A 14283-nucleotide genomic window follows, 5' to 3' on the forward strand; every position below is an offset into this window, starting at 1 on the left:
AATAAAAATATATTATTATATTATTGGCGTTTTCATATTGTTCATACACGTATAATAACTACAATATAATATGATGCTTTTTGTAATGTGTTGTATATTTTTTATCCTAATAATGATATAATTATTAAATATTGATACATAAATGTTACTATCACTATTAACCTCTTTTATTTAGAATTTTTTTTTTTGTCTATTAAGCATTTATATTCATCCTATCTCTATTAGCTTTACTGACTAATTTAAAAATACAAGTAAATAAACATTAAAAGAAATAATTGATAGCAGGATATAATTATACAGAGATAAAAATAAATATTTGTATTATCTAACATACAAGTAATATACGTAATTTTCGTATAAGTGAACAGTCGAAAAAACTCGTTCATACAGTCAAACGCTTGTACATATACATTATGTGCTCTTGTCTGATTATTTAATATTTATTAGATTTAATCGTATGTATCATAATATTTCTTAACCGATTTTAAACTTGAAATGTGCTAATACTTAATTTTTTTTTTTTAGGAAGTTTAATTTTTTTTTACATGTTAATTCTGTAATATTTATGTTAATATCAATAAATTAACACTGGACAAGTTATGCAAATAATAAAATAATAATATTACACATTTTTTTTGAATTCCAACTTACATCCTATTTGAATAAGTGCCAATAAAGTAAGATATTATTATTATTACTAATTGAAAAAATATGTAGTATATATTTGTATATTTTTATTATAGTTGAATTTGTTTTGTCAATTGTTTATAGATTAGTAATACATATTTTTTGAATGATAAATTATTATTATTACTACAATAATTTATTTAATTATTTATCTCATATTGTATTTTATTATAATTAATTACTTCAATGATCTTTTTTGAGAAGGTTTAAAAAAATACATACATATTTCAACTAATCAGTAAACAAATAATCAAAATATATAGTAATAAGCTAACTATATAATATTTATGAAATAAATATAACATTTTTTTTTTATATATATAACTTTTAGCAGACAATTTATAGTTTTTAACATTTTTTTCTTATTCTCTATTTTCTGCTACCCTAGATTAAATAAAAATTGTGTACTCTAAGATTTATTCTTATAATTATTATTATAGTTTCGAATGTTTGGATACAATAAATCATAAATCATAAAACTAAATATCTTTTTAGGATTTTTTTTAAATTGTATTGCTATGATAAGGTTAGGTTATTTTAACTGATTTTATTGTAACTATTTATATATGCTTATAATTGTATATACCTCTGGATATAATTTGAAGGGATATACGTCAATTCACCGTGGCTAAATTCATCGCGCGTCAATTAATCGCGGTAAATTCATCGGAAATTAGACATTTAAATTAATGTTTATATTAAATACCTAATGTAAAACAAACCAACTGTTTCCTCGGGAACGAATCAAAAATATATAATTTATATTTTAACAGTTCATTTAAATATTAAATATATTTATTAATATATTATTTATATGATAACATTATTCATATAGGTACATAATTTATTTAGGCTTGTGTAGACCTTTTTATGAATAAAAAGTTATTTTTTTTAAATGTATGAACTATACACAAAATATTTTATAAACAAAAGTATGGTAGATGAATTGATTCGAATTTTTAAATTGCCTAGTTTATTGAATTACTTTCATTCTATATTACTTCAATTTTCAAGTCCTTGAAAGAGTTAGTATGGATCCATTTGATTTGTTTGATGACATGCATATCAAATAAATATCTATATATGAGTTATATTATTTACCTTTATCTATTTAATTAAATTAACTTTGTGTTAGTGTTGTTTCTAACAACTTCCACTGCAAACATAACCACTGAATTCACAATTGTATAACTCATATAATATAAAAATGTGTAAAATAAATTCACTTATTCTCTAGTTAGTATACAATCCTAAAATATTAGGCTGCAGAAGTTCAAAGTAAGTTCTATTTTTAATAAATTGGAAATTATTATTATTAGCTTAATTCTTTTTTTTATGAATACAGCATTAGTATAAATAGTGGGGTTAATTGGGAAACTTTGATCCTACAAAACTAAACCGAATATCTTCAAATCAAGTCTTAATTAATTATAAACGAAGAAAATATAATTTTTTCTACAACTTCCAAATTAAACTCAAACAAAATATTTCGGTAAATAACGTGGTAAAAGAATAATATGACCAATATTATAACTTTTACCGTCTTGAATATCATTGTAGAAACTCCATATTAATCAAGTCAATTTATTTTTAATTTTAGATTTGAAAATCATATTAATTAGAAAAATGAGGACCGTGTGTAATGAATCTGATCGTTCAGTGTTTAACGACTACGAAGAATCAATAATATTCGATGAAGATGATCCTGATTTTAGACCTAGTGATGATTTGGAATGCAGCTGTGACAAAAAAGGTAAGCAACTTAAAAATTTTGAATCATCACATTTGAACAAAATTAAAGTACGTATGGGGTATATATAAGAATATATACGCATAATATGTAGCGTACTGCGTAGGTACAGTAAGTATTATGTATAATTTCCAATGACCAGGTAATGTTTACGTTTCCTGGTGCTAAACCCAACATTATCCTAATAGAACATAATTTTGTAAATTGTTTATGATAAAATTTGGGTATGTATTAATCATGTCAAATTTATCTATGTAATATCGACAATACCCTCACTGAGTAAATACTGTAGAGTAGTAAAAATGCATAAATATTCAACTAAGAGAGTGGTTTCTGGTAGTAAATAGGATCTATAATTTTTAATTTAAGTGTAGTGTTGGGTTTATCAGTTTATTTATTATTATTTGATATTGTAAAATTGTTTATAAATTCTGAGTGGAGCGTTGAATGTATACTGATTTTATACAATGATTATTTTTTTGTTTGTGTGTGTCTGTAATCATAATTTGGGACAGGAAAAATGTTTTAATTTTCAACTTTGGGAACAATTTCTGGTAGCAAAATAAATTGAATATAGTAAATATTTTTTTTAGGGGGGTGGGGGTCAGGAGTAAAATTTCCTTCGTACTTTTTTTAATAATCGAGAAAACAAAAAAAAGTGAAAAAATAATAAAAAAATAGAAATTTTAACGCTAAAATAATTGATTTTTATTGATTTTATTATAATACAAAAATAAATAATCCTAGATACTTGAAATATTCACCAAGTGTCGAATAATTATTATTTTCTAAATATGGTAAGATTTTCAAAATATTCTTAATCTATTGAACAAAATGTTTTCTCTGTCAAAAACCTTAAAAATTGAATACAAGGTTCTCATAAATTTATATATTTAAATAGAACTTTTAAAAAAGTATCTAACCGAATGTCAATTTACTAAAAATATTTATAAGCATTTAAAACTAGAATTTTAACGATTTTTGTTGATATTATGAAAATTAGCAATCTATTTTGTTGTTAAAACTTAAGATTTGAAAATTTAATACAGTTTTTTTTTTGTAAATGTTGCAACCTTGACTAAAAAAAATTTTACTTGCAAGTCAAATTAATTTTTTAAAATCCGCAACACCAACATTTGTTTTCTCTACCTATCTCCCACATAATATAGGAACAAAGATATTCCGTATTTCTACAATTACGACTTTAATTCGTTCAGTTTAGGGTAAAGACACCTAAAATATATTTTATAAAGAAGAATATTTACATTTTTGAATAAGATTTTAATGGTAAAAAATAATCAAAATTATTTTAATTTAAAATATATGTTTATATTTATAAAAAATGTAAATATTAAAAATCTATCTGGTCAATGCATAGATAATATTCTTCTTTATAAAATATATAATAGGTGCTTTTGCCCTAAACTGTACCAGAGAGTTGTAACAGTGAAAAAAACCTTGTTCTTATACTATGTGGAAGATAGACAGAGAAAACAATGGTGTGGTGGCCCCTTAAGTTCAAATTTTTACTTTTCATATTCACCCGTAAAATAACTATTTCTCTTAAAATATTCCTGTTGTTTTTTTGTCAAAACGAATAATTGTAGATACTTGAAATTTTCATCAAACATTTATATTATTATATTCTACTCATAAATCATGATGAATATATAGATATAAACTAACAGACCGTCTTCGCTCAGAATCGTGTTTCGTATACAATGATATATTATTGAATTCAAATTAAAATATCCATTACAGTGACTAATACGTATATAGCAGAGCGTTACCTACTTTCCACCTTTTTATTATTAAAGTGAATTGACCTATAGTAAAACTTAAGAGTAAACATATTATTCTAAAATTAAATATTATTTTGAAAATTTACAATTTTAAAACCCCCTCAATTTGCTTTTAAATAATAATATCATAAAAATTATACGTGGGACTCAAGATAATATTTTTACCTAAACCTTTCATAATATATCAATTCATTCTGATAGAAAAATAACAAAATAAAATAGATTCTTATTTCCTCTAAATGTAAAATTTGCCATTTTATGCAGTAAAATAAGACAGTTGATACACATTTTATTGATTTAAATAAAAAAGAAAAACATTTGATTTAAATTTTTAACATCTCTTTATACGATAATAAGAATAATGAGGCAGCTTAGTTTTTAATATTGCTATTTAACAGTTCTTTGTAAAGGTAATGATTATTAACAAGGTAACCTTCAAACGCTTGATACAGTTGAGATAAAACTGCAACGGAATAGAAACATTCAAACGTAACTATACCTGTCCTGTTTAGCTTTGTAAATGTATATATTTTATATCAGAGGTTAATCACTCTCAACCTATTCAAGTAACACAATATTATTTAAAATTAAAAATAACTTAAATAAGGAAATAGCGTTAAATATTACCAAACGAAAATATAAATGTTTGTATAAAATATTAATTTACCTATAAGCAATTGTTCGTCATACACTAGTTTTAAAATTATGTTTGTATATATTATATACCTACATATTATTTTACCACATTATATACTAGTGATATTACATAGATATAATAACTAAATAATATATTATGCTTAAGTGCATATGTTATAATATGTATTATGGATACATGAGACACGATGTCTGTATAAGTAAATTATTAGAGGTTTGAATATTGTCATCTTTATTATTTACTTTTTTTGTATTAATTAAATATCTATAAGTACATTACCTACCAATACCTAGGTATTTAGAACAATTATTATATTTATACACATTATGTATTACTGTATCAGGTACATATGATATTTATCACCTTTATGGCATAGCAGGTAGGTAAGAGATCCGGGAGTTAAGTGATGTTTATAGATCCCCACCAGAATAAAAACATGTTTTTATTTTTATCTAGGCATTGAAATCACGACTCAGAGTCATGATCCTATTAATATTATTGTCAGCTGTTAAACATAAACTTTGCTTAAGTTACGTTTTATAGAAATACTCAAATACCTTTAGGATTTTATAATAATCACGTCTCTTTCGTGAACAGTACTTATATACGTATTATATAACTAGATACAGACTATAATAGCTGTGCAGACTGATATAGTATATTTAATCTAGTAAATCTAAATTAAATATGAGTTTGTATTGAAATATTTAATACAGATTAAATTATAAACTCCACGGATCCGCTAAAAGTAATAGTTAACTATTATAATTGTCTGTTTGTTTATAGGTGTCGGGTTAAAATTTGAAAATGTTTTTATTACAATTCGTTATTTTAATTTATTCTGGAAATAATTTATGTAAACGTGTTGTTATTAAACAATACAATCAACATTGCATGTTATTTAAAATACAATTGTCGACGAGTTAATACTTAATACTATAGTTTACTTAATTATGATTTTAAAAAATATAGAAAATATTAAATAGAATATAACTTTGAAAAGTCATTATCTATAATTTAATTTAGGACTTTTATTTTTGATATCTTTACGAATATTTTGTAAGTTGGAAATTTAACATATAAAGGTTTAATGGATAGCAAGCAGCAAGCATGTAGGAGGGGGTAGGCGTAGGTACAAGAAATAGAAATTAAAGCCTATATAGGTATACAAGATCCATTAGATAATATTCTTGATTTTAAATTTGATACTAAGTATTAAGCAAATTCGTTATGAAATTTCTTAATATCAAAAATACATAAAAATCAACCCCCTTTCCATTTTACATTAAAGCTTGAGTATGTCATGGAGCTAGTATAAAGTATTAATTAAATGTAAATTGTTATTTAATATTTATTAATTATCTACTGCGTATTATAATATACCACTAAATTAATACTTTTAAAATATTTATGTTTTATTGTAAATAATTCTAAAATTTTTATAGTATATAATTAATGCTATAATATAATGTATAAATGCGCATTTCAATTTTTATAGCTAACGTTCTAGTGATAGTTGGTAAATATCATTTATAATGCATATAATATAACGATATATTATATAATATATTATAGTATCTTTGAAGAATTGAGCGAACTTAAGATACGTATGTTAAAGTGAATACAATTCAGTTGTATTATTGATCCCTTATTAGCCCTTTAATTTTTAATGTCTTGTATTCTCATTGAATAAAATAAAATAAAAATTGAAAAGTTATAAATTTGTCATAATTTACAACTTATGAGTAATAAATAATGTGGTGTTTGATAATTACTTCACAATAAAAATTAATATATTTATATTGTAGGCTTTGTTTCAAATAGAATAAAATATTGAGTTTACAAATACTGCACATGCGTCTGTCTCCAAGGTAATCACGATCATGTAATATTTTATAATTATTGTATACAAAAGTAATATCAATTATAGCTATGATTAAAGAAACAAATTTAAATAATTAAGAAACTATAGATATTTCATGCATTTAAATAAATATTAATAAATATTACTTTTAAATTGTACACTGTTATTCTTACAGTCATAAGTAATTATTTATGAAGAAGATTAAGTAGCGTATTCAGGGAGGTCATTACAAACTGAAACCCTCTCCCCGTACATTGCCTATACTAATAATTTTTTTTCATATTAATATATACTTATTTTATATTCTTAAATCTTAAGTAAACTATTTAATTTATCACCATTATTAGCTTATTATATTATATCGATGAAATTATTATTTAAAGTATATAAATAACCTCGGAGGGCAGGGATATGACGGTGGCATAAACATATCTGATAAAAATAATGGAGCTCAAACTTTAATTCAGATTGACCAACTACTTGCACTTAACACTTTATATGCATTGTTTCAACCATTCAATAATTTTAAATATTTGTCTATTTAAGGCCAGTTGTAAAGTTCCGTCAATATATCTCGGGAATTATATCTTGTGTTGATACGAAAAGATGATAGATTTATCAAATATTAAATTTTGTTCAATTATTGAAAATGCATTAAAATGAATGGACGATAGGTTTTATTAACAAATATTCAGTTAAAAAAATTAAATATTATAATATATCTTTTTAAATTTAAATGTATTTTATACATTTTTTTCCTTAATCAAGTTAAAATTTTATAGTATGACTAAATATTATAATATGAAATAACTGGTTAACGCATAATAAATAGTTTGTATACGTGTATTATTTTATACTTAAACTAGCATTTGTAGTTAATTCATAAACTACCTAGTTATTTCATAAAATGATAGAATTCAACACTTAAACTGTAACATACAGTGAATCTGCTTATCGTGGGGATCTGAGGACGTTGGGATCAGATTATTTGTTCGCATAAAACGGTTACCCATAAAATCCAAAATTAAAAAAAAGAATGTTTAATATTTAATATAAATTATTTTTGAAATACATAGATTAGGCATGGTAATGGTAATACACGATAGGTATATCTCGTTAAGACTTATTGGAATTTGTTAAATATGATAGCAAGAATATGATATGTAGTGGCATCGACATGCAGCTTATTGTTACAACTTTAATCGCTCTCGAGGCATTCTCATAATCTAACCAAATAAAACCACATATCTCATCGACTTCATCAAGGCTTAATCATTTTCGTAACTTTTGATACACATAATCTTAACAAAGCTGCAATTAGTTTATAATTAAAATAAATTAATAAATGGTCACAGGTTAGATAAAGAAGATTATATGTTAATTTAACAATGTATTACAATAGTATTTAAAAAATCGTTTAATTGTTAATTGATATTTTTTAGGAAATACAATTTGAATAGCAGTAGCTGTTTTTCTGAATTCTGAACAATATATTTTGAAATTTATATACTGGTATAAACTTCATTAAATTTGTAAATTTAGGTAGTATACAATGGCTAGAATGTGAATTTAATGCAATAAAATATATTAAATATACATTAAAAGTTGATAACGTATATATTTATATTTCTCTACTAATCTTAAAAATGCGCATATATATCAAAACTTTATAATTATCCTGAATAGATCAAATTAATTATTTTAATTAACCTTTGTCCTTTAATCATTATTACGTTTGTTGATTTGTAATTAATGTTGTTTTAGCAACTTTAGACATAGAATATTTTTATTCGTATTGTTTCAAACAATTAATTTAAAACTGTAGTACTTAATATTTTTAGATCCTGAACCGAGTGATAAATATATTGATTTTTCAAAAATAGTCCAATTTTCAACTTTGAAGGTGGCTTAGTATAGACAATTGGATCTAGTACTAATTGTTGCTTTAGAGAGATTAAAATAAAAAATTCCATTTACTTTTTATTTTATACTTGGGAAAAACAAAAAAAAAAAAATCAAGGAAAAATTAAAATTGTTACAATAATCCAAATTTTGACAAAATTGATTTTGTTTTTTTAGTATAAGCCTAAAACAAATAAAAGTAAATACTTGTTATTTTTACAAATTGTTATTTTCTATCTACTATCAAATTTTCAAGATATTTTGACTATTTTTGAGAAATTTATTGCCAAAATAATTTTTTAGTTTTTTTAGTTTTCTTTTTAAAAATATCGTTTAAAAATTATTGGCTCGGTAGATATTCCTGAAAACATTTTATACAAAGCTCCTTGTAAGTTGATAATTACCCAGTTAAAAATATTGAAAACCTCATATCATAATATTTTTTATATTTTTTAAAATTATCAAATTATTTTGTGGTTAGAAATTCATAAAAACTTTTCTTTTTATACGTAACATTTAAAATGTCTTTATAATTAGAAAATGGTAATTAAAATCATAGTTGTTTCTATAATTATTAATATTTTTGAATAATTTCAAAATAGCAAAAACTATTTAAGTATAAATCGTTATTATTTGTAATGTAATTACATACGTTTTCAGAATATCCAATGCCGTCAAAATTGTTTAAATATCAATAACTCATAAAAATTGTTTACACGACTATACGAGTATGCTCAAATTTTTTTCTCAATTTCCAGTAATATAACTTATGAGTTATGATAAAGAAACTTGAGTTACATTTTTAAACATTTTTTTTTTTTATGTTTACAAGTAATAAACAATCTGTATCAATAGCTAGACACAATAAGAATGTGTGATAAAAGTAATAATTTAGTCATGAGAATTTGGTTGAAAGAAGCCACCCATTGATGGAACTTTCTGTTAGTTTGTTATTAATTGAATTTAATAGATCATGCTTCAGGCGTCTTGGAGGATTACCAGGTATTGTGGGAATTGGGACTAGCCGAGTTTTTTACTAGTTCATTTGGATGATTGTTTACATTTTTAAACATAAGTTTTACAATTTAAAATTGTATATGAATATTTAATAATTTACCAACTACAAAAATTTAAATGTTTTTAATTGTGATAAAGATTACTTCTTGTGAGGTTCTTTATATTATTAAACTGTAAAGCTTTTTTATTCAAAAACAAAAATTGCATCATGGATTAAATCAAACAAATTAAAATAAGTTAAACATTTTAAATATCTATAAATAACATAAAAATAACCATAATATTCTTAAAATAATAACATATCTTGAAAATCTGGTTTTGAGTATAAACACCAGTTTTTCCTTTATATTTTCTTTTCAGTTTTTCCGCTTTTGCGGTTATTATTAAAAATGAGATTTTTACATTCTATCCCCTGAAGTACCGAGACACTCACTAGTTTTAGATAACCACCAAATACCACCTTCAAAATTGAACATTAATACTACTCCAGTGACTAATTGTAATGACAGAAATAAAAACACACATCATTGTAAAACCAGCTTAGAATCTAAAATAGGTACCAACTACCAACCTACCTTGTATTTAATATTTGAATGCCAATACTACGTAATAATTTGATACGCGTGTATTCTTTAGAAATCTAAAAAAAATCATTATGTTTGACATAATAAATCGCTAACCTTGACAGTTTATATTAATATATTCGTTTTTATTATACGCTATAGTTTATATAGGTATAGACTTTAAAATAAACTAATACAATGATGCCTAAAAATTTCCATATTTTGTTATCACACAACTTACAATTGAATGAACATGGTTCAGACTAGTTCTATTCAAGGTAATTTATTAAAATAAGTGTAAATCTAAGATAGTTTTTTTTTGCTTATAACCTGAATAGGAAATAGAAATACATAAATTATTTTACCTATATAATAAGTAACTATAATAATTATTGAAACTATACTATCCATTATATTTTAGCTTCACAATTGACTGTAATAAAACAAATAAACTATTATTTCTTTGTGAGACCTATACGAATTATCTTTTATTTTTTACTTATTAAAGAAGAGTTATATTTATTATAACCCAATTAATTAACCATCAACCTATTAAGATAATAACGAACCCACATGATGTTTTGTTATTTTATTAAGTAACTAATATTAGAGTGAATTGATTAATTATCAAGTTTAAAGGTAAGAATATTATCTAGATCATCTCATATAGGTTGTTATTGGTTTTTATTAATATTTTAATTTAATCAGCATTATCAAATTATAAATAAAATAATGAACATTATAAAAATATAATTTAATAAACATAATATTATTAATATATTACATGATATAAGTTATAACTTACTTTAAACTAAAAATATCAATAAAGTCCTAGATAATAAATTAGTAACTTAGATAAACTCTAGAATTTAGATAATATTCTTACCTTTAAGTTTGGTCATAATAATCATAATAATTATAATATTAAAACTAACAACACAAAATTGATTCTTTTGAACTTTTACGCTTGTAAAACGTAAACAATACAGAGTCTACTTAACTTAAGATATTATTCTTATTTCTTGTGTTTAAAATTTAAATCCATTACTTTTAATAACATTAGTCATTTAAGATAAATATTGACAAAGTTTAAAAAAAAATTAGCTATGTACAAGACAAGTAATCACATTACAATTCTCTTTGGTAGGTCATAAGTGTCTACACTAAATATTTTGGAGTTTTGACATTTTTAACATTGTTTTAATTTAATTCAATATCGTTGTAATAAGGCAGTTTTGAAAACAAATACAATTTTTATAATTTCTTATCATTCGATTTTTTTAAATTTATTATCGTTATTATTTTTTTAATGACAATAGATTTTTAATTTTTGTATTTCAAATCAGAATATTTTTCAAAATATTTATCAATGTATACAATCAAATTTTGTATGAGTAAATAATTACTAATTAGTAATTAGTAATAGTTTGTAAGTTGAAAGTATATGTTATATGTAGCTACTTAAATTTTAAATGAACGGAGGTAGAGTGCGAGAAAGTGGTGCACCACAAAATGCTATTAACTATATGTTTATGTATAATTAATATAATGATTATTGTAAAAATACAAATCTTTAATTTATTTAAAATAATGGACTTGATATTATACAATGAAGTAGTAAAAGTATATAATAAAATTATGATTAAACATAGATAAATAACAATTAAAACTGTAAAAATTAAACGTTCGTTTTAAGAAATTGTTTACTTTACCAAACCTAGGATAGTAGTTTTGTTGTAAAAGCATTAATGATGCATCATATACTTCAATACAACGCAAACATATTTACAATACCACATTAACAGTAAAAAATTATGAAAATTATATTGTTAGCCAGCTGAAGAGTGGATCAAACCCCATGACCCTTCCCCTTCCCAAACGCTACTGTGGTGTCTTCAAAGATTATTAAATATTCTATTTTACAATTTAAAATCATTTTTGAAGCCTAAGGCAACTAAGTTCAATTTAAAGTTTGTTTTTAAACTTAAATGTTAACTCTTATATATTTATATAGGTGCCTATAATTATTTGTTTTTAATTTATTGTTTTTGTTATGAATTAATATAATAAAGAAAACATACCTATCTTTATTACTATTATTATTACTATCAATAATTATTAATCGTTTAGCAATGTTAATAAAAAAAAAAATGTAGGTTATGTTAAATTGTAGGTAAAAGTTCAATGGCAGTTTATTCACGTGTAACTTCGGATGACCACGTGACTGATTAACATTTTAAATTCGATTAATATATTGATTCTATAATGATAAATGGTTTTTATTTTTTTGTTTTGTTTCTTGTAAGTCGTCATAAGGAAGAGAAAAAATTCCTCAATCTTTAAATTTGAGCGTAGTATCTAGTAACATGTTGGATGGATTTGGTTAGTACTTTAGCCTGGGTACTTTTCAAAAAAAGGAAATTATCAATACTTTATAAAATAATCAGAGAAAACGAGAATATTTAAGCTACACTTATCAATTTATTAAAATTATTTATATTGAAAAATTTTTGTTCTGAGTCTAACTTTTATTTTTAGTACAAGGTTGCTCGCATCTTAACATATTATTTTAAGATCAATTAAAAAGTATAAAAATAAAGTAACGGTTTTTTTTATTACACGTTTGAAATTCGAATGTTGTCAAAATAACGAAAATATATAAATTATTTTGTAGGTTTAATGTTTATAACATCTTTAATTTTCAAATACATAGTCCAACTTTCCGCAAAACATAAAAAAAAATGCAACAAAATTATGAGTATATTAATGTAGGCTGACAGACTGTCTTAGTTTGATATACGAGCTAAGTAGTATATGTTTGAGTATGCTATTTAGACGATTAAATCGATTTCTTTAACACCTGTATGGCTGTATAGTTTATAATATATTAATATACATTATAATTGTTATTATTTTTAACATAAGCTGGTAATAAATTATTAATATAAAATAAATTAAATCGAACGACAGTTAATGAAATCAAACTAATAAAATACGCATTAATATATTATAATATATTTAATTTATTGGTAAAACATTAATATTAAAATAATAAAAATGATCACGTGCAAATAATATAGGTACTAAATTTTGAGTATCACGTGTAAAAATCATGTTACCTATCTGTTATGAAACAAATGAAATACTTGAAATTATAACTACCTATCTCTTTTACATAATATCTTTATGTTCTATTGTTTTGAATTATAATAGCATTAATTATACATTTTTTTATCGATCAACTTTGGCTGTAGCCTGTAATGACTATTAGTTAAAAATTTAAATTTTTTAATTTATTACAATAAATCTAGACAGAGAAAAAATAATAGATAAAGTATTATATTAGTTACACATTATTTTTTAAATGTATTTAAACAAACCGGGTACCTATCTACTTTGTGTGGAGAAGGATACAAGTCTATTCGTTGTATATTTTTACTAAGACGGATAAACTACTAACTGCTTTCAAAAATATATCCATCTCTTTTGGATCCTACATAAGCTTTACATAGTTATTCAAGGTTTATCCCTGACTATTACAGATAGAATTGGATTTCCTATATCTTAATAAATTGACTGATTTTGAACAATCTATTCCATTAGCTACGACTATTATACGTTAATTTATAAAATAAAGTATGTACGTTTCCCCTGCCACCACATATTAATTTTCTCAAAATTTTTTTTGAAAGTTTCCTCAACCCCTCCCCTCACACGGAAAACCGATTTTCCGAGGTGAACCTACATCAAACAAATTCCTAGTATGGTCAAACAAATACAAACAAATGACGTACTAAATATTGACAAAAAAAAATTTGCGAAAATTGATGTTGTGGGCTGGGGAAATGTACGTAAATAAAGTACTCTTATAATTTTTTATTGCATTTATGTAAGCTTCTTTTTAATTTAATATGATAATATAGTATTCAAATTTTAGGTTCAACCAACTATTCAAACTTAAAAAAATTCAAATTCCTCTGTCAAATAACTAATAATAATCCCTTCTGTATTTCAAGTTTCCACGACGACTTTTGAAATATTGA

The 14283-nt window shown here is 23.2% G+C and overlaps 1 protein-coding gene across 1 annotated transcript in view; it reads left to right on the forward strand.

Moving 5' to 3' along the window:
• The first annotated feature begins 536 nt into the window (after positions 1-536).
• Positions 537-14283, forward strand: part of LOC132916964 (protein pinocchio) — a 31203-nt gene continuing 17456 nt past the window's right edge. The window contains exons 1-2 of the mRNA XM_060977442.1: positions 537-677; positions 2288-2440. Of these exons, the coding sequence (XP_060833425.1) occupies positions 2314-2440 (127 nt within the window). The 5' untranslated portion in view covers positions 537-677; positions 2288-2313. The remainder of the gene's footprint in view (positions 678-2287; positions 2441-14283) is intronic.

This window comes from Rhopalosiphum padi, chromosome 1, assembly GCF_020882245.1.
Source record: "Rhopalosiphum padi isolate XX-2018 chromosome 1, ASM2088224v1, whole genome shotgun sequence".
NCBI classification, from domain to species: domain Eukaryota; kingdom Metazoa; phylum Arthropoda; class Insecta; order Hemiptera; family Aphididae; genus Rhopalosiphum; species Rhopalosiphum padi.